Below are 25,882 nucleotides of genomic sequence, written 5' to 3'. Positions count from 1 at the left end.
GTAAACTCGGAAATTTCATATTTAATAAGTCTAAAATGTTTATATTGTTTAAAAACATCTTTGTTTAAGATTGTTAGTAGGTAGACTTCAAAATCAAATCATGCAAGTAAAACCAGGAGCCATAATGGTAAAACGGAATGTTATTATTTTAAATTTTCTAAGATTTGCGCGCGCGCAAACATAGTTCGGTATGACGAAAAACACGTCACAATGCAACAGAACACATCATTTCGTTTCCCCGGTCGAGGAAGAATTTCGTTTGATAAAAGAGAGAAAATTGTTGCTGTTTTTCGTCGAAATGGGGAATTGCCAATTACGCCTTTGTTGTACGGCTGACGGCCCCGAAACTTCACCCCCGAAGACAGCCAGATCAGAAAAGAGTGCCAGTTTAGAGATGAATTTCCACCGTCCTAATCCTGAGCGATTTTTCCCGTATTCGGTGAGTGATCGGTTCAATAGGATAAATGAGTTATGCGAGAAAGAACGGGCGGGCTGGCGTGAGGTACAGAGTACGATGGCTGAGAAAGCAGAGGAGGCAAGTCAAGTCGCCCATGGTTTGAAATCCAGTGTTTCTAAGGATGACTTAAACCACCCGTCTGCAAGTAAGAAGATTGAGGAATATGCAAAGACTGCTGCTAAACCATACAAGGTTGATGAAGAGACTCGCAGGGAGTTCTTAACACAGCTTCACCGAACTGCATGGAAAGACGTCAACCAAAGAGTCACGAAGGCGCGAGAGGTAGCGCTTGCTAGAAGGGAAAGTGATGTGAATCAGGGCGCGTCTACATCAGCAGAAAGTCCTTCATGTAACATCCCCTCAAGTGACGAGTGGCTAATACACCATCCATGCTTGTTTGATGCGATTGCCTGCTCTGAGGACGACAGTGATGACGAAGAAAACTGCTCCCAGTCCTCTGTAACTGGACACGTGGCCATCTCTATCAAATTCAAAATGTTCTTCAGGAACGAAGAACCTGAAGAACCGTCGGAGGAACCGGAGTTTGATTCTATCAGCCCAGTGGAGGAATTACACGCGGAAATCGCTGAAAACAAGCCCGAAGAAGGAATCGCTCTAAACGGTTCCATCCTGTTTGTGTCCACAGACCAACCGCTCGCAACTGAGGGAGATGACCACCGAACTAAAAGCAGTGGTCGATTTTCACCTGTACCCTCTCCGTGCGCGAGCCCCAGACCTGGAGCACTTACCAGGGTTCTAAAAAGACGACAGAACAATTCTGTTGAAGGCTCGGTGTCCAGAGGTGGAAGTAAATCTGAGGAAAGTGTCCTTCCTCCGGCGCTGACTCCAACTCCTTCCCCAGAAAACAAGAGCGACAGTCGAGGAGGGTTTCTTAGAGGTGTTATCAGTAGGATTGCACAGAGGAGAAGTAATCGCGTTCATGATGTCACATCTCCCGGGAAGTCCCAGTCCTCGAGCAACAGCGCCATTTACGGTAATCCTAGGTCCTCTAGCGACCGTGCCATCCAGAGTACTCCCCAGACCTCCAATCGTAGTTCTTTGACGCGTGCGTGGTTGAATGTTCTGGGAAGAAGCTCCCCTCCCACATCAGGCAGAGTCACACAAATTTTGGTGCGTCCTTATGACGAGAGCCAAGCCGAAAACGGTCGTAGACTGGTGCCCTCGCCCGCCTCCGTTGAACGCAGGTCCAGGGTAGAAGTGCCCTCGCCACCTTCCCGCGTTCGGAGCTCTACCTCCGGCATCGTCACTTTCGAAATTGAAGATGATATCGAAGTCTGCTCTTTCACGTCGAGTCCCACCTTCGACGCGCGTTCCGCCGCCGAGATCGGCGGCGGGACGTGAGAGCCACGCCCCTTTTTAAGTACTTGGCCTCAGGCGTCCTCCGGAACGTCGAACCAAAGCATCAGAGGTACGTCACACATACCGTGGGGGAATGGGGTGAGTGGAAGAGATACTCAATGAAGTTCCTAGAGAGAGGGGAGAGTAAGGAAATTTTATGATTTATTTGGGAGGGGTAGACGAGAGAAAGTGGTCTTTGCGGTCAAAACATTGACTTATCGTGACGTACATGGAATAGGTGGGTACTTAAGCCGTACTTGAACGATTTAGACCAAGCGATCGAAATGAAGAACCTGAACTAAAGTCTGACCGAAACCCAGATTAAAATTCCGATGTGAATAGCCCAGTATACTCTCGTCGTACTTTGGAATTCTCCAAATCTCCTAATCGGCTTTTCCACCAGGATACCGTGATTTTAAAACGTAACGTATATCACCGCTCCCCATGATATAAGATATAAAACCCTGGTTTGTGTTATCTAAGCTTTCTTCCCTGCTGTTCCTTCAGTGTCATGTTCTAGAGATAACATCCTTTGTGCGTGAGCAATTTGAAACCAATGTTGTGACTCAGAACACGCAGCAATTCACACGTATATTTTCAATGGTTTCCCTTAACGTCAGTCAATACATGATTCAATTCAATTCGATTGATGCCTTGAGGCCTTAGTGTATACGAGTAAGGTCTGGTACTGACCCAGAACCGAAAAACTTAAAAAACCTAGATTAGTCGAGCAGACTTCCTGGAAACGGCCATAAAATTAACAGTCACTGAATGACGCGCGTGATTCTCGCCATCCACGCGTATTTTCCGCCAAACGTGCGCGCCATTTGTTGCCCCAGGGTAGGCCTCAAGATAATCCAGGGAAATGAGGGAGTAGGTCTTTTGTAGTCTCACCCCATTTACCGCACAGAGGAAATCGCGTTGGATTCATTATGTGCTAAAAATAATGAAATCAAAGCTGGTCATATCGGAAACAGGATATCCAGTGTTTCTCTTTTCTTTTCTTGTAGCAATAAATATTTAAAAAAATCGACTTGTTGATCGATTGTTCTCATAACATGCTTCATTGACTTTGTACCGACGACATTTGAGAAAAAAAAATTGATCGTCATCACCAGGAGCCACAATCACTCTTAGAGCGTTATTTTCTAATTCGGGTGCGTAAGTACCCCAGTACAAGTCATAGGCCTACTCGCCCCCGTCCAGATTGCTTCAGAATTACTACAACCGCGGAAACCGAGCCCAAACTAAGAGTTATTCTATTGGATATAAATCCTGTCGATTGGTTATTTTTCGGAAGGAAACACTCACAATCTATTGCATACGTCGGGCGTGAACCACTGACTTCAACGTTGACAGGAAATACGGTTTGCGTTTATTGTCTTCATCGATGCTTCTTTGTAATTAATAATTCGACGAAAAACATACCAGTACTGGCTAAAGGAAAGATAAATTGACTGACTGAAATTTAGGCGAAGAATGAAAGTTTTTTTTAAAAAGTATCTTGAGTATTGCTGAGAAAAGTGTAACACATCAGGTTGAGAATTGTAAAGACATGGCGGATCATCGCAGTTAGATCTTTTTTATAATCACTTGCAAAATGAGAATTGAACGATTATGTTAGGTTGCGTAGTAGCCCGAGATAAAGACGCTCACGGAAGCCATTATTTTTCCACTTTCCCTTCACTTCGGCAGAATATTCTCGGCCTCTGTTGATTAAAGAGAGTCGCATTTCCTTTCAGGAAATGAAAACTCAATTTGCGTCAAACACAAGACCATAAAGAATTTCACCATCAACCAAAATTTTTGCAAAATATTTTCTGACACTTCAACCACTGGACCTTACCACAAAGATATCGTTCCACATGAAGAGAATCCAAGTGTAATTTAAGCCGAGGACATGTACAAAGTTCGACGGGGGCGGTGAAACAAGTCCATATACAATTCCACGTGGGGGTAGCGAGAGCAGGGGAAAAATTTCGCTTCTCGGCGGGAAACTTGGTTATTTCGGCCTCAGAAAATACTACTTGGATTGTTTAAAGAAATTCTTAACGACTGATAAAACTGACCCGTATCATATTAAACAAACAACGGAAACAAGTAGATACCATTTTATGAGAGTTATCGCACTTGAATACCAAAAATTATTTTTCAGGAAATGCCAACTAAGGTCACATTCCGTGAGGGCCATAGCATGATAACGCCGGTACTGTAACCTTCTATTAGGAAGTTAGACTTTTTCTCGATTCATTGGACTGATAGGTGTGATATCTACAATGATACCAGGCTAGTTTTCATTCCGAAACTCTAATTCGAGGGTTAATTTCCGCTCATCACGGCTGCTATGAAATTGTATTCAGGTAACAAAATATTTGTTTTGCACATTAAACCTTTGTTTGCAGTAGTAAATAGAGGCAAGCATGAATTCATATTTCAGGATTATTTACATGGCGACATTTCGTACTGAAGTAACGGTTTTCGTATCAGTTTCAATGCTGCCCAAAAATGTGGTTCGAAAAGTGCGTTATGATTTTTTTCCTAACCGCTATTTTGGCCTTCTGACGTCAATTCTAATTCACTGAACTGATTACAGTTTTAATTAACAGAGCTTAGAAGTCCTTCTGTAATTAAAAAACCTGCCATATCGATAGACAAAACAACGTTTTTTTAAAGGATTTTGTTTTTTGGTGGTTTACACCTTCCAAAGACAGGTTTTCAGGTTTTTCAAACTTGTTTCAATGAAATGTCTTCAGTGTGCTTCTAGAAGTCTGTTTCTCCGAGTTGTGTCATCGAGGTTCAAACCTCATTCCATTAGGACAGAAAGTCTGGAAAAACAATGCTTTGGACCGTCTTTTCTGGTCAGAAAGAATAAAAACAAAACCCGTATTGTTGTACGTTTAGCTATTATGGTATGACTAGGCATTGTTTACAAACTCAAACCAACCGGCGTTCTGAAAAACGTTTTGCAAAGAAAACATGCGCACATAAATATTTTAGTAAATAATATTTTGAGTTTTGATAGACTCAAACTTCGACTTCACTCTTGTGAAATATGAATACCCAATCAATGTGAGATCGGTCACTACCTGGTTTCGGTCTGATACGGCCAGAAAACAATGAGTATTAAAACGAAATGTGAATAAAAAGCTTGCACGAATTATCTGCTGTCGGGTCACTCACACAAGCTAAAACAGACGCAGCAAATAGCTATTTCGTATGTTATTTAGTTTCGATTGTCATTAAAACGGCTGATTTAGAGCTGATAAGAAAGGTTTTGAGTCCGTTTCGGACCTGAGACTGTTATGTTTGTAGAGGAGACTGTCCGGCGAAGCTTCCATCTCGTGTCTTGATTGGTTGTCTGCACAGTTGTAATTATCAGGTCATTACCATGTGACGTCATCATGCGGAGCCCCTTTTGCTTTGTTCAGAATCTTGTGACAAGTTGTACTCTTGGTTCGTTCCTTCTGCTCTGGTAAATCAACGTTTGTCTGAAACGTGCAAAAGACGTCTGTGCCCGTTTAAGACATTCGAAGCGGAATCGATTCGAGCACGTGCAATGGGCTCGAATTTCATGTTCTAAATCTACGATGATCTGAAGCCGTCAGGGATATTAGAGAGCGGTTGACTCGATTGTTTTGAGTGGAGAAAATTGTTTCCTGCGTTTCTTTGCCGACAGTTTTCCTTCCTGCAGGCAGAATTCGGTTAATTTATCTTTGCGGCGTAAGGAATGATAGCGGATGTAGTGTTTGGTAGTAGTTCTTGACGATATGCCCGAAATCGGTGAGCATTTTTATGCCGCTTCGGCGGGCTTCTTGCTTTATAATCTGAACTTTTGCGTTTAGATGACCGGTAGTTGAAGATGTCAGATTTGGTTAAAAACCGCGCGGTATCTTTGCGAAACAAGAAATTGATAAAGCCTTTGCCGTGTCCGAAGGGATTTAAGTGTTGTTTTTAAGTGTTCTCTGTTTAGACCAGGGTGAATGACTGGCTTAACGAAAGTTTCGTTTGAAGTTTGGTGTGTTACCGTGTTGTGTTGTAGTGCTCAGTGCTCGTTGAACTAAATGTGACACTACTCTTGCGTTCTAGGTCGGGATGATTTCGACCATTACGAGAAAGGTACGGTAATTGTCATCGTTTCTTTATTTAACTAACGACTGACTGCGATATAATAGAGAAGCCTTGATTTCTTTGTAGTTTGCACATAGTCAAAGTGCCAGAGAAAAGTGCTGTATGCTTTATATAAGCTACATAAGCTTCTTATGGACATTTTTTCCACTACTCATTTAAATTTGCCTTGCAAGCCATCTACGTTTATCAGCGAGGATGGTCAGATTATGCTAAATCTTGAGGTTGCAATCAACGAGAATATTCATCGTCATTTTGCGAGCCTTAGGCGTTTTCGTAAGCGTTTTAGCTTGCGGAATTTAAGTTATATTATTGTTTGATCAAGTTGTTCGTAAATGGCTTGTAGTTGTGAAACCAATGAGTACACAAATCTTTTTTAATTCTAAACTTGTTGGAGGCCTTGAAACAAAAGAAGGTGTTTATGGGCTGCAAGAAGAAAGTCTGTTTGCTAATTTTGATTTTGATTTTCTTCTCGTGACGAGAAATTGGAAATATATTTCAAATCGAATGCATAATCATTGCTTTAGTTACGTGCTTACACGGTGAAACTCTTAACGAATCGGTTAATCCTGTTTACTGGCTCTTATTTGAAACCAAGCTTTCGTTTTCTAGGTACGTGATTTTCTTCCAATAAGTCTCAGCAGGCTTAATTATTTTAACAAAGTGCACTTTTAGGAGCGCCCATAGTGATATAACTTTTGCATGTTTTCTTGAACCTTCACTTTGAATCGCTTCAAAATTTTAGAACGGCGAGTTTGCCAGGGGAAACTTTGTTCCAGCAATGTACAGACAGAGAAGCAAAATGCTGTGAAGGTAAGATTGATTTTCCTGTAATGACTAAGACCTGTTCGTGATTGATTTTTGTGGCTCGATTGTCTTAAATATTTTTTTAGCTCTAACTTGGAAGTGGAAAAGTATCGTGATTTGAACAATTTGCATACGGTATTCAATTCGCGAATAATTTTTCCTGGGCTTATCAGTCTGACCGAGACCTTTGATTGTGACCAAAATCGAGAATTAAACCTTGTTACTAGTCCACAAATATGTTTTCCAGAATCATCCTTCAGTAGAAAATAATGGTAATAAGCAATAAAAACAAAAGAATGTAACTGAACTATTAATATAAAATCAGGAATTTAATCAAGTTGTTCAAAATTTGGTTTCTTGCGAAGTGCATGTTCGAGACGCCTCATCCAGCTTTTAAGTCTTATTTTTAGCGCAAAAAAATATATCTTTCATTCATTCTGTGACTCACGTTCTGGGGTTTGCTGGGTGTCTAAGGTTACTCTATTTTAGGTGATCTGTTACCTGAGAGCACACTATAATTGCATGCATGTTCTTCAAAACATTCTAAACCTCATTAACAGAAATCCTGATATATAGATGGTGGATCACATTATACAGATTGATGGAATATTAGGTTATAAAATTATAAGACGACTTCTATGAAGTTATTCTTATTTATTTAAAAGAACAAACAAATAGCCATTATATCCTAACTTAACTGGTGTAATTAAATTATCTGTAATTTAAGTCCTGTCAGCTCATGTTCACGTGCAAACCTCACCATAATTTAGGCTAGAGTCTTCTCCAACATAGATTTATTGACATGTATCTTATAATTTGGATTTGATAAAAGCTTCACAACTGTTATAGCATGTACAAATTTGTACATTTTTCCAAAAGTTCTTGCACATATATGTACTTTTCCAGTCATTTATGGCTACATTGTGTATTTAGGGTTTGGAGGTATGCCTAACATGTTTAGTGATATTTCTTGTGAAGTAGATATTCAATTATATGGATTGATCCAGACATTTAGGTCAGATATCATAGGATTATAAATATTGAAAGGTACCAGAATGATCATGTGAAAATAAGGCTGATTGGTCTTAGAACCACAAATTGATGTCATCATGTAACGGCTGACTTTCATGTGGCCCATACAGTTTCATCTGTTATTGGTTTGTTAAAATACATTAGAATTTACTGCTTACTGTTTCATCAGCACTGAGTTCTTCATCCCAAATAACTTAAACAAGTAGCAGACTTTTTACGACCTCCATAGAGATCTCCATTTTTATTACATTTTTTAATGTCCAATTGTAGTTAAAATTTAACTTATAGAATCTTGCAAAAGAAATTATTATGGATCGGGTGTGATTCTAGCAACTTAGGTGGCTAGCAGTACTGCAGTGCAATTTAAAGTTCAAATTTGAATTGAATGAGAAATTTTGATTCATTGATCTTTTGTCACAAATTGGAGAATGGTGTAGATAACCAGTTTCAGAGCAAGGTTCACAATTTTGTTCTCAGATAACTCAGGCACGTACAGGGCTTCTAATTAAGGTGATGAACTTCGCTCAATCTTCAGTTGCAAGTACTGCACTTACGTAAGATTTGGACCATTGTTGTATTGTTTTGAGTTTGTGTTGTACTGAGATAACCAATTGAGTAGCAAACAGGTCATAATCCTTTTAATTGAAAATAACTCATGCAGAATGTTAGGTTTGTCTGGTGTGTGAATTTCATTGATATTTATAGGATAATCAGTAATAATTATTTAATGTTATTCTGAGTAAAATATGTGTGTAGTGAATGTTATACCTGTAGCTGTGTCCTTTGCAAGTGTGTTGAACGAACTGGCAACATTAACTATAAATACAGATTAAGGTGGGTCATGTGAAATCATTAGTGCAAATCCAGTCTCAAATTTAACTTTAAGCAAAAATAAACATGAATTGTGCTATTGTTATTGATCGAGATGTAGAGAAAGATTGATCTTGATTCCAGCTGCAACTGGAACAAGATGATAAGGCTGGTTTAAAAATAAACCTTTCCTACAAGCATAGATTGTTGTATAATCTACAGCATTCTTTTCATGCAATACAGCTAAGTATGGATTTGACTTCAGGAAATGTTGACCATTGGGTGTAATAAATGTTTTGCATAGTTAAAAACTGGAATTAAATTATGAATTCACACTGATCAGTGCTGATGAGTTTTTGTTCTATTTTATCCCAGTCAGTAAAATAATTTTTATTCTTTATCTGGGTGCATGTTAAAAGCCACTTTAAGTTTGTTTCAAAATTAAACAAAATAAATTTCTAAATAAATGTAACAGGAAGTTATAATCAATTGATATTGTCTAACTTTTACCTTGACAAGTAAGAGTTCAGAAATAGCTTGCATATGAAATATACTTTCTACTTCTGTATATTGTAATTTTTTCTGCCTGTTTAATGTCATTAAGCTGGTTGAAAATTGTAAGTTAGGAATGCTGTTATTAATATGATTATACAACCTTTGGTCGAGGTCTATATTTTTTTATTTGTTTATATAAGATCAAATATGTGTACTATTACACTTAGTGTGGCAACAGTTGTTTTAGAAGTCTCTGGTAGAAACTCTTACAGAGAGATAACATTCCTGCACATATCAACTTTATACTTGGTTAAGACATGACTGATATCATGTTAACTTCCTCAACTACCTTACATGTTGGCTTGCATTATTTTGCGAAACACAATAAGGTTTCACAGGTCAAGCTAGAATTCTTTTTATCCTTGCTTGTGACCGGCATGCAAAGGTTCAGCTTGCAACTTTAGTCTTTCATGGCTAGTGTTGATTCGAATAAAACTTTAATTCCAGCCTACCATTAGGACAAGTAGCTTTAAAGTTGTGCTTTCCTTGGGCAAGTTTGAGGATTTAGTTGGCAGATGACTTGCCTGATCTCTTGTCCATCAGCAAGTGAGAACGAAAAGTTACTTGCCCAGAAGGAAAGTCAACTTGTTCTGGACAATGGGATGGCATTTTTTTCCACCCCTGCATAAGCTTTAACGTACATTCATGTGCCTTAATCTTGAGGAGTTGTAAACCAGATTTTTTGACAAGAATTCAATTAGAAGTAGTTATCTTTCTCAATCTTGTGCAGATTTGTTGATAACAAGTGTTTAATCTCCTTAGTCTGTGACAAGAAGTAAATGGATTTACCACATTCATGCCTCACATAAAAAATATGTAAATATATGGAATTCTAGTGCAAGTTTCAGTTAAATTCATTCTAATCTCAACAATTTCACTGTTTATAAACTTTGGAATCAGTGCCCTTGCCTATCAAGAATTTGTTGTTATTTGTGAAAAGCTGTAAGGTCACGCTCAATTTATCAATTGTTATTCTGAAAAGAAAAGAATTTTGAAAATTTTAAAAATGTTTTCAAAGTGAGAAGAGACAAAATAGCAGCCTTGTGCCAGACAAAAGTTCAATTTTTTTGTTTTGGAAAATTACACTATTTTTAAATAACAAAAGATAATTTAAAACAGCTCTGCTGTAAGAGTTATGTGTAGATGGTAGCAAGAAAAAAAAGAATCTTGATTTTTTTTTTGTAAATGTAATATAATTCTTGTATGCCTGCCGATACATGACATAACAACTGCTGTGATTGTAGACGTGAACAAAAAATGATCTTATATGTGCATCATCTCTACCAGTTTTACATAGATGCACATTCATGTCAGTATAACATTGTCCACCACTGAAAATATTCTTGCTAACTTTTGCCTTTTTGTAATTTTATGTTTGGACTAATATCTGTTAATTTAAACCAGTGCCGAAAACATCCAATTGGTAATTCTCAACATGAAATCTAATCCCTTGTTTGTCTCTAAATTGCAAAATTGGTCTAGAAGCAATAGATTCATGACGCCTGCATGCACTCATTTCATGATCATGTGATCTAAAGCACGTGTTATAATGCCCTTCAGTAGCCTTCTAAAAAGAATGCAGCACGATTCATACACGTGTCTAGTAGCAGTAATGGAGTTTAATTCCACAGTGAATTTGAAAAGTTGATAATAATAAATTGCAAGTTTTGTTATCTTAGGTATCCCTGAATCTTGTCACAGTTGGTTGAAGAGCATTGTCCATTCATTGCTGTAAACATCTAAACACCGGCTTAAAAGTAGTTTAAAATAGTTTTGAAATGCTGTTTTGAGAGACTAGCACATGCTGGGAAATCTATTTTTAACTACTGCTAACAGTAGTTGAAGCTAAATAAATCCAGCATATATTTCCGTTCCTTCAGGTGTAGATGCAGGTTTCTAGAATGTTCTTGTATAAATTAGCATTGATTCTTTAACTAATTTTGGTTTTTATTACATGTTTAAGTAATTAACCATGGGTAGCAATCCATAAGTTGTGCTGCTTGTATTCCTGTAACCAGATTCTTAATACTTGCTGCTCCTGAATTTCAGTACATGTCTTAATGCATTTATTTTTTGAATGCCAGGTCTGTCACCATGAAGACTGCCAAGAAGCGAACCATGGCCATCCCCTGCTGCTCTGTCTAAGGTGCGATGAGGTTCACCACCTTGGTTCTGGCTCAAACCATGCAAGGTTTGACGTACCGGGTAAGGTTCTAGATGGCTATAAAATAAGTGCACCTGAATTGAACATCGTACACATGCAGGACCAGGCAAAACTGACAGTAACATATTTTATAAAATACGTAAATAATTTATAAAACAAATAAATTATTCTGTGATGTCAGTACTCAAATAGACTGGTTAAACAGGTTATCTGAAATCTTATTCTGTACCCATGAGGGTAACAAACATTTTCCCAAAATATATCGATTATGTGAAAGAAAATCATACCGTGATAAATTCATAAATTAACCATTTCAGAGCATTCATGAAGTGTCTTCACTCCCCCTACAGGTGCTTTTTAAAATAAGACTATAAATAAATGCGATGATAAGATAAAATAATATATGATATCTGCGTGTTAATAAGATTTATTCAGTTTGATTATCGTGTATGTCTGTTTCGTCAGCTCTGAGAAGTAGGCAGTTCATACTAATTAAAACAGTTTCCGGTAGTTGATAGTTGTTTGTATTCTCAGTACCTGGCTACGTGATGATGAATTAACATGATTGGGTGAAAATAGCTGTTTATCAGATGACATGGTTGATGTTTTTGTTTTTCCTCTTTAGAGAGGCCAAGTACTAATTTAATCAGGACGCCCTCCAGCCACTCGGCAGGCTCTGATTCAGGAAACGAGGATGACCTGGAATCTGAACCAAAAGTGTAAGGATATTGTCAGTTGTAGTGGTCTGGCTAAAAAAGATAAATTGAAATTTTCTACTCATCTGATTTCTACCAAGTTTTAGTATAAATCTACTAGCATTCTATCACGAATGCTGTTCTTTGATTGGCTACGCTACTCACTATCAATTTTGTGATATGTAGTGAGTAGTGTAGCAGTGTGCTCTTGTTAACAAAATGATGGCTGCTTCTTGGTGTTTTCGAAGTGTCTGTGAGGAGGATTTAGATAAAGTTTTGAATGACTAGTAGGTGTATATTAATAACTAGTAGTAATCAGAGATTATGAGAGTGCGTTCGACGCTCTCACTTTAATATAGAATTATATATCGTAAATAAATGATTTCACTAGCCGACTTTCAACCTTTGTCTATTGCTAAAATCAACATTTTTTCAGCAGCAACCGAGGTTTTACAGTCAGATATGCCTAGTGTCAAAGTCCATGCTAGTGAAGAGGTCACGATTTGTTGATACGTTGCGTGACGCTGCCAGTTTCTGTAGTCTCTCAAGTTTCACAGAATATTTAAATTACGTACATTATTCTAAGCTAGCATTTGCAGTCGCGTGCTCGTTTCGCGACTAATTCGAGTATTTCCCCTGATGAATAAAGTAGTCTTATGGATCTTGCCTTCAGAGTACTTTTCCACCGATTCCAAACAATAAAATTTCGACCGGATAAAGACTGAGCTATCTGTTGCGACTGGAACTAATCAACAAATGCAATCAAAATGTAGCTGTTCCCACGGTTATCATCCCAAAGCCAAGTCGGGTTAATAAACAAGGACAATTCCATCAGATTGCGATAAATGCTGCCGTCGAAGCGTTTAAATTCGCCAAAATCTAACGCTGAGAGCACATAATAGCGAGGCGTACGGCGACTGAATGGAAAGAAGTCAAAAAAAAAGATCCATCGGAAAGACGAGCACACATGGCCTGCTCACATACTCACATGTTCGCCATATGTCTTATCACATAGCATTAAATGGTACCAGTACCAGTTTACTGGCCGTGACATGCCCCTGCAAAAATCAAGCGGGGTGGCCATTTTGGTGTCCTTACAGGAATGTGGTTTTTTTCAGCCTAGAACCGTGCACAGGGAAACCAACTCTGAAAAGCCACAGGTCAAAATTAGGTTTGCGTTCCACTTCGTTGAACGCAATAACAATTAGATTATTGGCTCTCGATTTCTATGTGTGATAGTTGACTTGGGCTGCACCCTCGTAAACTACCACACAATAGAAATCTCGAGCTCATAATCTAATTGCTTAATAGAGACAAGCCAGTTTGTGGTGGTCAAATACATGTAACAATATTTTAATAATTTATGTGAGGCTATATTATGACATTACATGTAAGGTCAAGTAGGTTCACTTCAGCTGAGATTGGCTCAAAACTAAAAATTAACCAATATGTCACACATCTTGATGTAGCTAATATATATTTTTAACCCTCTCAACCGAAAACTAAAATAGAATACTGGTATATTACTCTTGGGTCACACTGTGGATGGTTTCTTTTCTTTCTTTTTTTTTTTAAATAATAAATTTCCACTTTGTGTCCATGTTTAATGTTCAGTACCATTTGAAAGATATTGATTTGTGACGTTTGTACATCATGCCAGTGAGACTGACATGCACATCAAAAGAATATCCCTCACTTGAAAGTTGATTTAATATTTAGTTACACTGTACATGATTGTATAATATTATTCCTGTCACCTTTCTGTTCAAATGTGTATTGAAAAAAATTGCTGTAACTCAGAGATTGGTTTATATCTTAGTAATCCTCCTTGGGAATAGATTATTTACCATGTACACTTATATTAAAATTAGCAGAAGAAAACAGAAAGAGCAAATTGCAATTTCCTGGATCAATATAAAAGAGGAATAGTATATTGTTTCCCAATTTAAATCACAACTTCCAGCTCATAAATGGAAATTGTTCCTCATATTATTTTTATCTCATTATTTATTATCACTATTTTGTTTGTGGTTGGAATAAGTCTTATCAGGGGACATTAAGAATTAGGTGAGATTAATTAGGTTATTCCGGTTTCCTGTCTGATTTATTTTATTAGCATTTTTTATATTGACTCATGTGGTGTTTTAGAGCAATGGGTATGCACTAAGCTAAATTTGGAGTTTTTCCTCAACTTACTGTACATGTTAGTAGTTATTACTTGTTAGAAGATCAATTATGTCACTTATATTTACTTGCTAGTAATTATCTCTCCTTTATGTTAGTGTGGTTTTTTCTGACTTTAAACAAACATGTTGTACCTTTTCCTGATTATTGATTGATGTAAAGAACTTTGAATATTATACGAAATAATGTGTCCTCTTTATTTAACAGAGAAGCTGGCAGCATTTTGGGCTATATTGGTTTTCATCTAGGTTCTATAATTTCCTCTGCCATATTTGGTAACCTAGATGTCTATCAAAGAGTCATTTAAAACGATGTAGTTGTTGATGTCTAATGTGATTATTTTTCAACAGAGATAAAAAGAATCGAGGCTATTCTTCTGGGAAGCGTATGTTCAAGTTGAGTGCTGCAGCTAAAAAGAAGCCTCGAAGACACAATACTGAAGTGAGTATTCGACAAAAAGCAGCTTTGTCATGGCTATGTCAGTTGTGCAAATATTTTTACAGCAGAACAGTTTGTTGTTATAATGGATAAGATAAGTCTGTCACACATTTTATTTACCAGCCGCCCGGGATAAGTTTATTTTATTTCATTGCATGCTTGACGTGTCTTCAAATTTATAATCTACGTACCACAACATAGAATTTGCAGACTGTCTTAGTTTGCATTTAGGTCTCAATATATTCTGGCCATAGTTGCTTTTTACATGGACATTTTATGGTCCCTCAAGCTTTTGAAACAGACATTTTGGTGCACGGTAAATTAGTTTGTACTAAATGAATTAAGAATTAGTTAAAGTACTGAGCAGCAGTGTACTACACTGTCAAAAAATTGTGTTTTAAGTCCTCTTTCATTTTGGATCAGCTGTTTCTTTTCCTCACTGTAAATTTAAAGTTAAGAGTACTGGCTACATGTAGTGAATCCGTGTAAATGTACTTAAATCCAACCGAAAAACAGTTTTTTGACTTTCAAAGCCTTTGTAGTGAAATTGAGGATCGTTTGCCAATTATAATAATTCCTGACTTGTAATTCTTGCTAAATATAATTAACTCTCACTTGTCTAGCAATATTGATGATGTCATGTGTATCCAATTTAACTTCTGTGTATTTGTTACTTTATCATACATCCAATTTTAAATAAGTTACTTAATGTTTACTAGTTAATTCAAAGGCTAATCAAAATATTTAACTCGTCATTCTGATCATTTCAGTTCAAGTTACATATAATTCAATTGTAATTATAATAATTATCAGTGATGTCAATTCTATGCTTGGAAAAAAATTAAATGAAATATTTAGAATTTATTATATGGCTTGTGTTTGTTGCTGATATAATGCATGGTCTGATTGGCTAGTTCTTGTGTATCATTTTTCTGTAATGCCCACGGGCTGATTTCGTGACAAAGCAAAAAGCCATATAATGAACATCTTGTTAACCTGGAACATTTGGTCTTCAATCGTGGGAAATCTCAAACCTTTTCCTTGCCATATTGACCTTGCCATTGCTTGATCAATATGGCAAAGTCTTGGTTTCAGATTTTCCAGTAGTGACCTTACTCTCAGTTAATAAGTAGTTAGTAATATTTTTAGCTATTTATAAGTTTTTTTTTTCTTTTTTTAGGATCCTGGGAGGGAGTTTTTTAGTATCAAATTTTTTGACAATAGAAGTGGAGAATTCCATGTGGACGTGGTACCTGCATTGAAGGGAAAGTCTCTAAGGTCAGTAAAGTCTGTTTCAAGTTTTAGTCATCAATTAAATATTAAGTAATTTATTTAGCAGTGCCTATTTCATAAACCTAAGTTTTGGTGTGTGTAGATGAAATATTTGGCCATCTACAATGTACACGGACAGTACTGTAGTCATAGCCAGACCCTCTGAGCACTAACTGGTGTCAACATGTAATTTGTACATAGTTAAATCTGGGAGATTCTATGTTTGATTTAAATTAGATTTTATTTAGAAGAGGAGTGGTTTATTACACACAGCATTCTGCTGTCACCATTCCATATTGACATACATGTACAATGTAATAAGTTTCCAAAAAATCTGTAATTCGCTCACTCATATATCCTCAGTTGTGGTGATCTGACCTAAATGAATTATATGCTGGCTGTGATCTGGCCTAAATTAAATACAAGAACTTGTATTATATTTTGGTGGTTCATGCTCTTAATTTGGTTTTGAACTTCCTTATTACAGGGACTCTTTAGAACCTCTTTTTGAGGCCCAAGATATTTCATTCACCACCCACTCTGTGTTCTTGGATTCCTCAAATACACCTCTACCTTTAGCTTTTGACACTTTTCCGCTGGGAGGAAATGTTCTGCATGTAAGAGGTATGGTACTTGTTCTACTTGGCTATATATATTTTGGTTAAAATGAGCAATATGTCGTCATCCTACCCTGATTGGGGGTTGATACATTCATTGCACACAAATATAAGTAAAAAATATATATATTCTTAATATCTGCAGTTTTGGTTTAAAAATGGCTGTAATAGCTTTTCCATGTTTCAGGTAAAGTTGTGTATTAAAATTATACAGTTTGATTTAATTTTGCTGCCAGAGTTAGATTTGTCTGCTATGATTATTTTCAATTTGTTATCACAACTGCTACAGTTTCATGTAATGTGAATTAGCCTTAGTTATTATCTGTCTGAGTGGCCATCTCAGACAAATACAGTATCTTTAGTTATCCACTTATCATTTTTTGTTTGTCGTAAGTATAAAAATAGCAAATCTTTGTGTGAAAATTCTGTTCATTGACTTCAAATATGTTCAAGATTTAATGCTGTTTTCTTCTTCAGCCAATGAAGATTTCAAAGTTGACGAGAGGGTGATAAATATTGTCAGAGATTCGTATGCTGAAGACAAGGGTAATGCTGATGAGCCTCGGCCAAAAAGTTCTTCCTTCATGGCACGGTCTGGCTCATTCACAACAAAGGGTAAAGACAAGGGCACGGTGAAGAGTAACGATGAAAAGGAGAAAGAAAACTCTAAAGATGAAAGAATACTTCAACAGTTCAATAAGAATGTAAGTTCTTTGTTTGTTCTTATCACTGTATAGTATTGCTAGTTTTTTGTTACAGTGATGTTGTCTTACATGCAGCATATCTCACAGCTCCAAATGGTTGTGTTTCTGATATTAGACACAGAAGGGGAAAAAGAACATGGAGTCTTTGTTTGGCAAAGAGTTTGGAGGCACCATGCCACCATCGCTTTCGAGTCCAGTTCTTCCTGGTGGAGTTCATCCAAGTGCAACTGGGACTTTGCCGCGACCCAAGTCGGCCAGCAGTCGTCTAACAGGGCTGTTCAACCAACCCAAAACTATCAAGGTACAGAGATTATATGTGTAAATGTCTTTAGTTTTGATTGTATTTATGCTAATTAGTTGGTTGCTTGTTATGCTTGAAGAATTTTGTGTGCAATCTGTGTGTCGATTCGCAATTATTCCATGGAATCCACACTTTTGAACTGTCATTTTGTTAAACCTCCCAGTCTTCTTCATGAGTCTTTTTCTCCAGTTCTTTACTCCTAATTTTTTTCCCAATTGATATTCCCCAAGGTTGTTTTAAAAATCTAGATTGCACTGTACAGCAACCCAATGTGTAGTCTGTTAATTCTGTGGGATTATACATGTATTTCTGTGGAGTCTGCAGATTAAAATAATCGCTGAAAATGTATGTAGCATCTCTGACAGACTACACTCACCTGGTTATTTTTCAGGGAACTCTGAAGGACTCTTTAGAGCGTTATTCCCTGTATGGCCTGGAGGACACTACTGCTGACTATGATTGTGGCTTTAAGAATGAGATTCAAGATCAGATCAAACTTGTGAGTACTTTATAAAGCTCACATTTCACTGAATCAGTTATGTATTTATGGTTCACACTGGGAGGAAATACTTTTTGTAATAATGCCTCGTTCTTTTCCAGTTTTGTGCATTAATTGACTGGCTTATTGTAAAACAGAAGACATTGTTGAATTCTGATATTTTTCTACAGGAATCTTCATGGACAGAACTTGTTGACCAAAGCCGTATTGAGGTAAAAAGTCACTTTTAATTATTCTCTGGGTCTTTATTTGTGTTATAATCGTTATCCCTTTATTTGTGTTATAATCGTGGGCACCCTGGTGCGGACTCAAACCTTATCCATTCAGGAGAGGCAGTACATCTATTCTTAGATATACATGTTCTAGTGTAGGTTGTACATTGAAAAGGTGCACTCTTGAGTGTCAACATGTGGGGGAAGTGCCTTACGTTAAAGGTCTGGAAAACTTATGTGAAGTCATCAAATTATACCGACTGAAGTGTGTGTGTTTGCTATGCATTTAACTCACGTCACAACATGTCAGCTGTAAAACATGCTCAAATTCTTTTCTCAAACCAATTTTGTTCAGGCAATGACGAAGAAAGAGAAGGACCAGCAGGAAGCCATCTGGGAGCTGTTATCAACAGAAGCAGCATACATCTCAAAACTTTATGTTATCAAAAAAGTAAGGATTTGTTGTATTCCAGGGCAATTCACCGCCGTGATGCCCCTAACCAGTCAGGAGTATAATGGGCACATTCCTTTTGATGTTTGGGTCTAGGAAATATCCATACCCACACCAAGGATGGTCATTGGAAATTCTGAGCCTGGGGAGGGGGTCGTAATTGCCAAATTTTTATATAAAGGGAAAGTATGAAGCTAAACTGGAAATTCCAGGGGGGAGGAGAGGGAGTACAAACCACATAACCATCATGAGTTGAGGTATGGATATTTTCTGGAACTACACAATGCTTAAAAAAAAGAGCAGAGTTACATATTTATTTGGCATTCCAGTGTATTTTAAATTTTCTTTAACATTATTAAAAACAATTGAAAGAATTTAGAAGTTTTCAAGTTTATGTACATGTAGTGCAGATTGAAGGCACACCCCCATATATGTGCTAGACAAAGTGTTATCCTATTCTGGTCTTTGTGGACACTTCTCAAATCACCCGACCAGTTGTGCTAAGCTAGTGATGGTATACTAGATGTGCCTCAGGGTTAAAATTTCCACAATTTTTGTTTTGTTTGCAGCTGTTTCTCCAGTGCCTGCGAAATTTACAAAGTGAAGGATTTTTAGCAGAGGTAAGATTTTCTTGATGTTTCTGAACAAGTGACATATTGGATGTGGAGCATTTGTGAAACTGTAAATTCCAAAACAAAGTTATTTAAGTCATGGGGATGGGCGTGGAGAATTACCGTAATCTTTTACTAAGGCAGTGGTTACTTAAATTGAGGAATCAAATGGCTTCCATAACCTTACTCTGACTTACATCCTGATATCATTTCTAATTTAATGGGATCAATTTTTCTTTTTGAGCAGATTGAAGCATTCAAGCTTTTCAGTAATGTGGAAGAAATTTATGAAGTCAATTTTGAATTTTGGACGGAGTATCTCAGCAAGGCCGTTGAAAATGTGAGTACATTTGCTTTAATAAAATGCTATCAATTTGCGGGCAGTTGAAATTGACATGGTAAATCCTGATGAGAACCCATCAATCATCGTTTCCCAATCCCTAGCTAGTAAATTAAAATCCATTATGAACACCTATTTTTATTGTAATTATTGCTGTTAGTGCATGATTAAAGACCCTTATATTTAAGCAGTATATCTGCATTTTTTCTTCTACAGGCAAGACAAACAAAGGATCCTGTGAATCCATCAGAAATGGAAGCAGGATTCAACATGGTAAGTGGAAAATTTACTTTTACAATATTAATGCTACAAATGTGAAATAAATTGAACATTTTTAATTAGACTTGTTACAATTGCATCACCTGTATCATTATTTTACCTGAGGTTGTCTAAGCTCAACTTGTAAATAATATTAATGTACACCTTTTCTTGTTAGTCTCCTTCCTAGAAATTGAAACATGAATTCTGTTAATTTTCTTGCAGTTTGAAACTCAGTTTGATCCTTACACCACTTACTGCATGGAAGAAGCCAACTGCTTGAAATACTTCAAAGAAAAACTTATTGAGAGTGAAGACTTTAAAGCGTACATCACAGTAAGAAGTCTATAGGCAGTAATGTTTTACCATGGATCATTGTAATCTGTTTTTGCCTTTTATCAGCAATAAAGGTCGTGTTGCCTTTCCTCTTTGGTTTAGTAAAAAAAGAAAAAAAAAATGCACAGCCGTAAATTGGCAAAAGGTGAACCCAAAACTGAGTGGGACAGTGAGTTTTTTTGGGAGTTTGAAATTTTCTCCAAAGCCTTCCAAAAGCAATGAAGGTTCTGTGAGGGCAATGTAGAGAAATTTGAAATGATCCAGACCTATGGAATTGGACTCGGATTCTGCAAGCTGTGTAAGGGTAATTGCCAATTGTAACTGACCTCTCTATGATCTAGCTGTCTCCTGTATACATCATAATACCTTGCCTGTGACAAGTCTCCAGATAGAGAAGAAGCCAATCATTAATTCTGATTTAATCATCATTCTATAATATTGTTGTCTTTTTTCCTTGTCAGTGGTGTGAAGAGCACAGGTCTTGCACTGATCGACTGAAGTTGAATGATTTGCTGGTGAAGCCCATGCAAAGAGTTACAAAATATCCCCTGCTACTGAAGGCTATTTACAACAAAACATTGGATGACGATATGAAAGAACCTATCAATAGAATGGTGAGATTTGAATAGACATAGATGAAAGGGTCAGGGCTTAACTAATGAAGTTACAGGGCTCAAAAAAAGTGCGATCTAGTTGTCTGGGACAAGTAGATTTTCCTGCTGGGCAAGTAACTTTTCATTCTCAGTTGCCCGATAGGTAAGCAAACAGGAAAGTCCTGTGGTTACTAAATCAAAAAAGAGCAAACTAAGAATTCACCAGGAAAGCAAAGTTTGAGAGCTGCTTGTTTGAAGGGCAAGCTGGAATTAAAGTTGCACAAATTCAAATTCGAATTTAAATTGATGTGCAAATTTGGATATTAACAATTCTTGAAACTGAGGGTAAATGGAATTTACATTGAATACCCTGATGTTTCTGATACTAACCTCTTGTGGTAGAAATCTTCATTGGCTTATTTTGCTTTCAGCGAGACAAAGTGGAAGCTTTTGTGAGCAAAGTAAATGGTGCCATGAGAGTGCGGCATGAGTTGGAGAAACTCAAGACCACGGCTGATAGGATTCACAACAATTACAATGTTGTGGAAGCTGTAAATGAGGAGATGGAAAAGGTGTGATCAAAATCTATTTTATCCTAAGGCATACAATATCAAATGAATACATTATAAGCCAGAGAGCTGATGAGAACATCTACGTGTATGAAGATGATAAATTGGAGAAATTCCTTTGGATTTGATGCACCATCAAATTGTCACAGCTACATGTACAGTAGTAGTACAACAAGCAACTAACAATAGAAGAAACATTATATAGAACTACACTAAGTGCTCTTTTGTTTACTCTGACAAAGGACTAATGCTCAAAAACGGAGCTTCACATATTCGTTACTAACAGCACTTAACTTACCTTAAGTTGATAAATAGCTTTTAAATTATTGTTTCACTTGCTGGCCAATGTAGCACACCCGTTTCTTTAGCACTAATGACTTTGTTTTAACATCAAAAAAAGTTTAGCGGTTGATCAGCAAAGAGAATTATTCAAGCATGTTTTTTCCTTATCTTTGGTACTTCTCATTTTTGTTTTCCATGGCTTGCCACAGATTCTCCAAGATTACTGTTCATACGACTTAATGCGACCAATGCCTGGTTTGACTGATGATCAGCATCGTACTGTTATCCATAACGGGCCTCTGAGGCTGCTTGAAAAGCAGGGAAAGGTAAGATTACATTTTCATTTAAAATCAAATCTGGATGGTTTGTGTCCCTACTATAATATTGAGGTAAAATATTGAGACATGTACAAGGTTGGAGTAAACTGAAAGTTTTGCTATATGCAGTTAAGGAATTAACTGACTGTTGTATCATTCTGAGTGTGAGTAAATTATGACTACCTTCATGGTTGTGGTTAAGGAAAATACTGGCCTTTGTAGGCAAGCTACTGTTAGTGGTAGTTTGATGGTAATTTTTGTTTTTGATTGGAAAAGGGCATTAAGACTTTGAAACTCTTTACTTCTTCTGCATACGAGCCAAGGGGCCCTTCAGACCAAAGCTTATCCTGGTTTCTGTTGCATGAAGTGACTAGGAGTATTTGTACTCCCCCCTGGATGGGATGCTAGTCCATCACAGGGTTGCTCCCAGCATTGAGTTTTCTGGTACCCATTTATACACCTGGGTGGAGAGAAGCACTGTCAGAGTAAAGTGTCTTGCCCAAGAACACAATGCAATGTCACCGGCCAGGGCTCAAACCTGGACTGCTCGATCCGGAGGCGAGCGCACTAACCATGAGCCCACTGCGCCTCCCTCTTTACTTCTCTGTAGATATTTTCCCAAGAATGGGGTTAATTTAATTTGGTCTCACTTTGTTTTTGCACCCTTTTTACAGACGGATGTCTACGTCTTTTTATTTACTGATTTACTTCTTATAACCAAAGCAAAGAAAGGCGATAAGTTTAAAGTCATCAAACCGGTAAGTGAATCTTACCTAGACCACTACAATGGCAGTGCCGATGTCTTTAAAACTGGAGGTGCAATTGGGGGGTAGGGGGTGTCAGTGTAGATTTAACTTTTCTTGTGGGGAGTGATGGGTAGTGCTTCTTGGCCCTTCCACTACTGTGGTATACACTGTACATAGACCATGGAATTGTTTTCATAATTTAACGTAACATTGATGGTCTTGCTGTGGGGAGTTAGGGAGTCAACTTTTTAACTTTTTTCTAGCAAAACTATTTTTTCTGTACCAGTCTCATTGCTGTGCTGTCTTTTTTTTTCATTGTTAGCCTCTCCAAGTAGACAAGCTTTTTCTTAGCAACTCTAAGGACCAAGGTATTAACAAGCGGATGTTCTGAACTTTTGTTAATTTTCTAGGTTTTGTGAGAAAAAATTGTGTTCTAATGATTAGCTGTATGTGTTTGTTATGCGCCTTTCTTCATTTCTCTTTAATGTCCCGTACATGTACAGCTAGATCCACCATTTTCTTCCGTTCTAATACTGGTTTTACTTTCCTTACATTTCCCCTTTAGTTGTGTTCGCTAAACTTTTTTATCATGTCACCCTGACGACCAGATGTAGCTAACAGAATACTGTATTTTATTTTCCTCTTAAGGAACTTTCTTGCTTATTTATGTGAATGAGTACAACATTGCGGTACAAGCATTTGCCCTCCAGGGATCTGTGGCTGATCAGAAAGAGTGGATGGATGCAATTAAAAAAGCCCAGGTACTTAGTAATAATATCACTACATTAATCCCTAGCTGTCTTTGTTACCTTGTAGCAGTGTAATCTTCATTAGTGACCATGGTCATTCAGGAAGTTATCAATTTCAGTGTTTAGATTATTGAGAAAATTTTGCTGTTACAGTTGGGTGCCATTATCTTATGTGTCTTGTTCTGTTTTTAATTTCCTAGAAATTGTTAATGATAGCCAAGTTAGGACAAGGTTCATCTAACATGATACAAATGCAACGCACAAGTGATAGTGACCTGGTGAGTCCCTCGGGTCTGGTCACGCCATTGGGAAATTCTCCATCATTTTCACGGCCGAAACGTCGCAGCTCCTCGGCATCATCAATTATGTCAGTTGAATCAGACTCAGATGATGAGTCTGGTTTCCCAACTTTAAATCCTCGTGTGCGCTCTGACTCTGCGGTGACCTCTGCAAGCAGCACACATTCATCAGAGATTAGAGGTAAAGATGGTGAGACTGAGGAGAAAGATGATGCTGCTAGGCAGCCGCAGGCAGAACTGTACATAGAAGAAGAACCAGCACTGCTTGGTGCAATGGCAAGGCCACGGTCTGAATCAATTGGGAAGATCTCACGTTCTTCTTCTGCACCACAGAAGGAAAGACCACGGGTTGTTGATTCTAGTTCGTTATCACGTTCCTCGTCAGCCCCTCAAGGGCCTACACCAGGACGGATGTCAAGTCTGAGAGAAGGTATTATTATGAAGAGGAGAGCTGCTGAAGAGCAGGATGGTTCCATAACTTCGTCTTCTGCTTCATTAAATGACTCCGTTGGTGATTCAGAGATTCAGTCACCAGTACCAACTTCATCTGTTGATTTCCCATCTTTGCCTTCACCAGAACTACAACAAACAACGGATGACAGAAGTGAACCACGATCTCCAAATAAAGAACATAACTCTGAAATAGAATCATCTTCTCTTCTCACAGAAGGGGACACACCACCATCATCACCTGAAAAAGAAGTTTCACCTTGTGTGTCTAATAATGAGTATGATGCTTGTGATTCTGTAAGTGAACAAGAAGAGAACTCTTTTGAGGAGCCACAGGGTTCTGAAGATGATTCATCATCCATGACAGACCTCATTTCACAGCCAGGCCAAACAACAGGAGTTCAATCCCTACAGAATTTGTCAGACTCACTTGAATCAACGCCCAAAAGTAATGGACCCACAAAACAAACACCACATATAAAATCTCAACTTATTGCACAGCACAAGATTCAGTCAGCCATAACTCCAACAGAACCACAGCGCAAACGTTCCACTTTACCGAGGAGATCTTCTCCAGTCGTGTCACGAAAGTCACGACCTGAGAATTTAAAAAGAAGCCAAGAGAAATCAGATCATGATCTCAACGGGATTTTACAGAAAATTCGGGATGCGTCAGCTGCATCAGGTGGTGTGACTTCTGAAGGAACGTCCTCTGGCGATCAAGAACGTAACTGTAGATTGGGAAAACTCAGCAAACGGAGCTCAGAGAATTCCAGAGCTCCTCTTAAGCCAGATAAATCACATTATTCTGTGAGTGGAGATCTCATAGACTCGATTTCAAAGACAGAGAACAAAAAGGAGAGACATACCCCAATGTTGAATTCTCGAAAAAAGAGCATGTCACTGACAGATCTTTTGAGCATAGGCAGAGACCTTACAAATAATCGCGACAAAAATAAGGATAAAGAAATGGACAAGGATAGGCCACGTCCTCACAGTTCCGAACCAATAAGTCCACTGACTGATGAAGATGTTACATCGCCAACCTCACCGCAAGGCAGTAAAAAAGAGGAAAAGAAATCTCGATTCAGTAGACTTAGAAGGAAGTCAAGTAGAGGAGGTGAACTGAAGGATGGAATTGCATCTGGTCCTGATATTGATCCAAAAAGAGCCTCAAGACATTTCTTTAAGGAATCGCTTATGCTGGAATCTTCGTAAGTAGTGTTGTTTGTTAACAGGTGGAAATTACTTTGCAGTTTGCTGGCCACTACCAAACCACAAAGGACAAAAGTCCTTCCCAAAGTCGTCTTTAGTTGTTTCGCACATTATCTGGCAGTCAAGTGTATTTGTGCAATGGACCTTTTAACTGATGTCATGCAATATCAACTTACAATTTTTCCTATTGTTCAAACAAACAAAAAGCCACCTCCATAGTTCAATTTATCATGTCAAATTAAGTAAATCTACGAAGTTTTATAAGATTCTGTTGCAAAGTCATAAAAATTTGGGAGCCCAAAGCTTGCAAAGAAATGTATGCAAGTTAGGGGTCCTATATTTTAATGAGTTCCAATGGATTTGAATGAAACTTCACATACTTACTAAATTTGGCATGATGAATTGAGTGGTGTAGTTTATTTTTTGTTTGAATGA

At 37.7% G+C, this 25,882-nt stretch overlaps 2 protein-coding genes across 5 annotated transcripts in view; both read left to right on the top strand.

Annotated features, from left to right (window-relative positions):
• LOC145482164 (pleckstrin homology domain-containing family G member 5-like) overlaps positions 1 to 25,882 on the top strand; it is a 38,609-nt gene that overhangs the window by 7,462 nt on the left and 5,265 nt on the right. For 3 of the 4 annotated variants that reach the window (XM_081460775.1, XM_081460772.1, XM_081460774.1), the window contains exons 2-24: positions 5,903 to 5,932; positions 6,687 to 6,754; positions 11,230 to 11,350; positions 11,935 to 12,028; positions 14,539 to 14,629; positions 15,807 to 15,904; positions 16,386 to 16,522; positions 16,993 to 17,219; positions 17,335 to 17,520; positions 17,912 to 18,019; positions 18,190 to 18,231; positions 18,587 to 18,682; positions 19,252 to 19,302; positions 19,541 to 19,633; positions 19,850 to 19,906; positions 20,117 to 20,227; positions 20,689 to 20,841; positions 21,252 to 21,392; positions 21,881 to 21,997; positions 22,663 to 22,746; positions 23,057 to 23,102; positions 23,383 to 23,495; positions 23,684 to 25,446. In XM_081460775.1, coding sequence (XP_081316901.1) covers positions 5,903 to 5,932; positions 6,687 to 6,754; positions 11,230 to 11,350; positions 11,935 to 12,028; positions 14,539 to 14,629; positions 15,807 to 15,904; positions 16,386 to 16,522; positions 16,993 to 17,219; positions 17,335 to 17,520; positions 17,912 to 18,019; positions 18,190 to 18,231; positions 18,587 to 18,682; positions 19,252 to 19,302; positions 19,541 to 19,633; positions 19,850 to 19,906; positions 20,117 to 20,227; positions 20,689 to 20,841; positions 21,252 to 21,392; positions 21,881 to 21,997; positions 22,663 to 22,746; positions 23,057 to 23,102; positions 23,383 to 23,495; positions 23,684 to 25,446 — 4,027 coding nt within the window. Of the gene's footprint in view, positions 1 to 4,605; positions 5,597 to 5,902; positions 5,933 to 6,686; positions 6,755 to 11,229; positions 11,351 to 11,934; positions 12,029 to 14,538; positions 14,630 to 15,806; positions 15,905 to 16,385; positions 16,523 to 16,992; positions 17,220 to 17,334; positions 17,521 to 17,911; positions 18,020 to 18,189; positions 18,232 to 18,586; positions 18,683 to 19,251; positions 19,303 to 19,540; positions 19,634 to 19,849; positions 19,907 to 20,116; positions 20,228 to 20,688; positions 20,842 to 21,251; positions 21,393 to 21,880; positions 21,998 to 22,662; positions 22,747 to 23,056; positions 23,103 to 23,382; positions 23,496 to 23,683; positions 25,447 to 25,882 lie in introns of those variants that run through there. The other variant, XM_081460776.1, reaches the window with a different exon arrangement.
• LOC145482168 (uncharacterized) lies at positions 191 to 4,429 on the top strand. The gene has a single exon (XM_081460780.1). It carries the CDS (start codon positions 191 to 193, stop codon positions 1,817 to 1,819), a length of 1,629 nt encoding a protein of 542 aa, XP_081316906.1. The 3' UTR covers positions 1,820 to 4,429.

The sequence above is a fragment of the Orbicella franksi genome, chromosome 3 (genome assembly GCF_964199315.1).
Source record: "Orbicella franksi chromosome 3, jaOrbFran1.1, whole genome shotgun sequence".
Classification (NCBI taxonomy): Eukaryota; Metazoa; Cnidaria; class Anthozoa; order Scleractinia; family Merulinidae; genus Orbicella; species Orbicella franksi.
Note: the sequence above shows the minus strand (reverse complement) of the source record. Positions and strands in the feature narration are given on the sequence as shown.

Excerpts from the sequence above, each read along its gene's own strand:
- LOC145482168 (XM_081460780.1), top strand. The coding sequence starts at position 191 with ATGACGAAAAACACGTCACAATGCAACAGAACACATCATTTCGTTTCC.